Raw genomic sequence first — 3,313 nt, 5'->3', positions numbered from 1 at the left:
TATATGAACTAGCATACCCAACAATGACAACATTGTGTCCACCACCTGAGAAAATAAAAACCAAAGGAGGAGTGAAGAAGAAAGGGAAAAAACCAGCAGATTATGATGTTTATAGGGACCCTTCGTATCATGAGTATGTTGATAAGGCATCTCAATCTTCACAAAGGCAATCTCAACCATCACAGACTTCGAAGAAGATCAAATTATCAAAGAAGCAACCACAATTCATTGTTCAATTTCCTAATCATATTAGGTCATACATTGAAGATGTAGTTAATGTTGAATCAGATGGTAATTGTGGATTTAGAGTCATTGCATCATTGCATGGATATGGTGAGGATGGTTGGTCAATGGTTCGCAGAGAGTTGGGGTTGGAATTAATAGACAAGGATAGGTCAACTTTGTATGACAAGTTATTTTCTAATCGGTTGTCAGCTGTGAGAGAATCTTTGATGATAGAATCGTTTGGTTCACAGCCACCTGAAAAATGGATGAGTCTACCAGATATGGGTTACTTGATAGCCAATCGTTATAATGTTGTACTTGTTTGTTTAGGCAATCCGTGCATCACTTTCTTTCCGATGACAAGTTCACATTCACCAAATGTCTCTATTTATTGCATTGGTTTTGTTAACCAGAATCATTGGGTTCAGGTATGTATTTTTATGTCTAAATATTTTAATTATTCCAGTTAATATTTTATGTTATATGACTTAATCTTTTAATTATTTTACTTTATCAGGTTAACATGAAAGAGGGATTTCCATTGCCACCGGTCACATTAGATTGGAAGAAATTTCGTTCTCATATAGCAACTACTTGGATGCTAGGATTTGCAGGACGTATGCAACATTGGCAATTACTTACACCTGTATTAGCATGATTATGTAATCAAAACATAAATATGTAATCAAAACATGAAATCTATATTATTATGTCTATTATATTCAAAGCTTAATACATATAATCAATGTGAACGAGAAATATGCAAAGCTTCAAATAAATCAGAAAACTGTGGATCTTCCTCTTCAGCATTAACCTGTCTCAGATAGCGACGAATCAATGTAGATACACGAGCCCAATCAGGATCAGATGGCCCGGCGTCATATACAGGAACGGGTACCTCTCTAGGAGCGTCACGATGGGGAGGGACCAACCGTGGATGGGAAACACGATAATACCACTCCAGATAACCGTCTACTACCTCAGATGGAGTGGTGGCCACGGAAGATGAACCGATCACATCGACAACACTCTGATGGTAACTGATCCAATCAACATCAATATCCGTCGCCATCATACAATCCAGAGGTGGGGATGGAACATACTGTCTATACCCGAACTGACGTAAACATCTATCAGGCAAGTATGGAACAACTGTTTCACCCCACTTCAAACAGCCCCTGTAAAGACATATCTCATCAAATACACGCCATGCTCTATGATCCTCAAATGGTCGCCAGATGACGTCGGTAGGTGTCAGCTCGTCCAAAATAGGTCGTAAATCATCGACCTTCAGGACTCCCTGTCTATATGACCATCTCATCGCTCGGGGAAGACCACAGTTTCCAGCAGGATTCCAATTCTCCCCTCTTTTTCCAACAGTTGGAAAATACTCGTGAATCCAACACTGTTACAAAATAAAAACATAATAAATAAAACAAATTAAGTTACAATATTTTATAAAATGAATCCAACACTTAATTAACAAAATTAAATTATATACCTGTAGGAGAGTAGGATATCCACCTAGCTGTTTGCAACTGTACATGGACGCATCTCCAAGATATCGGTAGAGGGTAACTAGTGCAGCTGCTCCCCAACTATATCCTGAACATCCATCCAAGTCCCTAAACAGGAGGAGGTATCGTGCCTCTACAAGTGTAAAGGTCTTATCAGCAAATATGGTGGAACCCACCAACATCAATAGATATGCTCTAGTCGCATATGCCCAGCTGGAAGCAGCCCTATGATGTACTAATATATCATATAACAACTCCAACTTGTAATACGACCCCCTGCAGCTCCGAACATGTGACTGTGCCTGACTCTGTGACACTCCTAGGTAGTCCACAGCAAGTTCAACAGCTAGCTCTTCAGTCACATCCTGAGGACTCCAAAAGATACCCCTAATGGGCAAGTGAAGTAGACATGCGACATCATCTAAAGTAATGCTCATTTCACCAAACGGCATGTGAAATGAAGATGTCTCTAGATGCCATCTTTCCACAAATGCAGAGACAAGATTTGTGTCTATCTTGTTCAGACTCGTTCTCTGCAGTGAAGCTAAACCGGATCTAGATACCCAACTCTCCATCTGTGGTGGAAGAGCCAATGGAACCCTAGAATTCAACTTCAGTCCATGTCCGGCAACCTTCAACTCTTTCTTTGGTCCTCTTTCCTAAAAACAATTAAAACACATATTAGAAAACAAATTATAAAATATTCAACTATTATTCATTTTCAAATATAGTCCGTTTACTTACCTCACCGAACCATATATGTCGAGCAACATGATGCTCGTACTTCACCAAAAGCGATGTATCGTACGGCCCTCCTGGATATCCAGTCGGCTCAGCTGCAGCTGCAGATGAAGATGCACCCCGGTCTAACGTGCGGACTGGAATCCGGCCATCTGCACCTCTTCTTCGAACCACTGCAAAAATAATGTAAAAAAAAATAATTAAAAAAAAAAAAAAAAAAAAAAAAAATTACGTACCGGAACACTTCAAAGAAGAGTTCCGGTACACATCATCCAAACCGGAAGACTTGAAGAAAGTGTTCCGGTATATAAGTATACAAACCGGAAGACTTTCTAGAAGACTTCCGGTTCAGTGTTCAAAAAAAACAACAAACCGGAACACTTAAGAGAAGTGTTCCGGTATACAATTTTCAAACCGGAAGACTTACTCTTAAGTGTTCCGGTATACAATGCAAAAACGCCAAAAAATTTTCTTCTCCGGAAGTCTTCAACGAAAATGGTAAAAAAATTTTGAAACGGAAAATATACCCTATTTATATGAGGGTATTTTGGTCAAAAAATTTTAAATGTAGGGGTATGGGTACAATTGTAGGGGTATAGGGTAAAATTTTCCTTTATTTGATGCCTTTGCTCTTCAAGATAATATAATTGTGCATTTGTGTGTTGCTTGATTCTAAAAGTCCAAGGGAATTCTGGGTTTCTATTGACATTTTTGTCTATCAGATCTATTGGATTGCTCCGCCTGTTGAAGGAAGACCATTTATCATGTATTTGACTGTGCTTGAATAGAGTATGGGTTGTGTTCTTGGTCAGAAAGATGAGATTGGAAAG

General features: G+C 39.0%; 1 protein-coding gene across 1 annotated transcript; it reads right to left on the bottom strand.

The window, feature by feature from the left end:
• Positions 1–905: 905 nt before the first annotated feature.
• On the bottom strand, positions 906–3,056 carry LOC127097786 (protein MAIN-LIKE 1). Its single transcript, XM_051036276.1, has 4 exons — positions 2,911–3,056; positions 2,487–2,656; positions 1,727–2,401; positions 906–1,630 (listed from the first exon to the last, which is right to left on the bottom strand). Coding segments are annotated over exons 1-4 (1,509 nt in total). The 5' UTR covers positions 2,912–3,056; the 3' UTR covers positions 906–967.
• Between the last annotated feature and the right edge of the window lie 257 nt (positions 3,057–3,313).

The sequence above is a fragment of the Lathyrus oleraceus genome, chromosome 6 (genome assembly GCF_024323335.1).
Source record: "Lathyrus oleraceus cultivar Zhongwan6 chromosome 6, CAAS_Psat_ZW6_1.0, whole genome shotgun sequence".
NCBI classification, from domain to species: domain Eukaryota; kingdom Viridiplantae; phylum Streptophyta; class Magnoliopsida; order Fabales; family Fabaceae; genus Lathyrus; species Lathyrus oleraceus.
The sequence above is the reverse complement of the archived record's forward strand: the minus strand, read 5'-3'. Positions and strand labels throughout refer to the sequence as shown.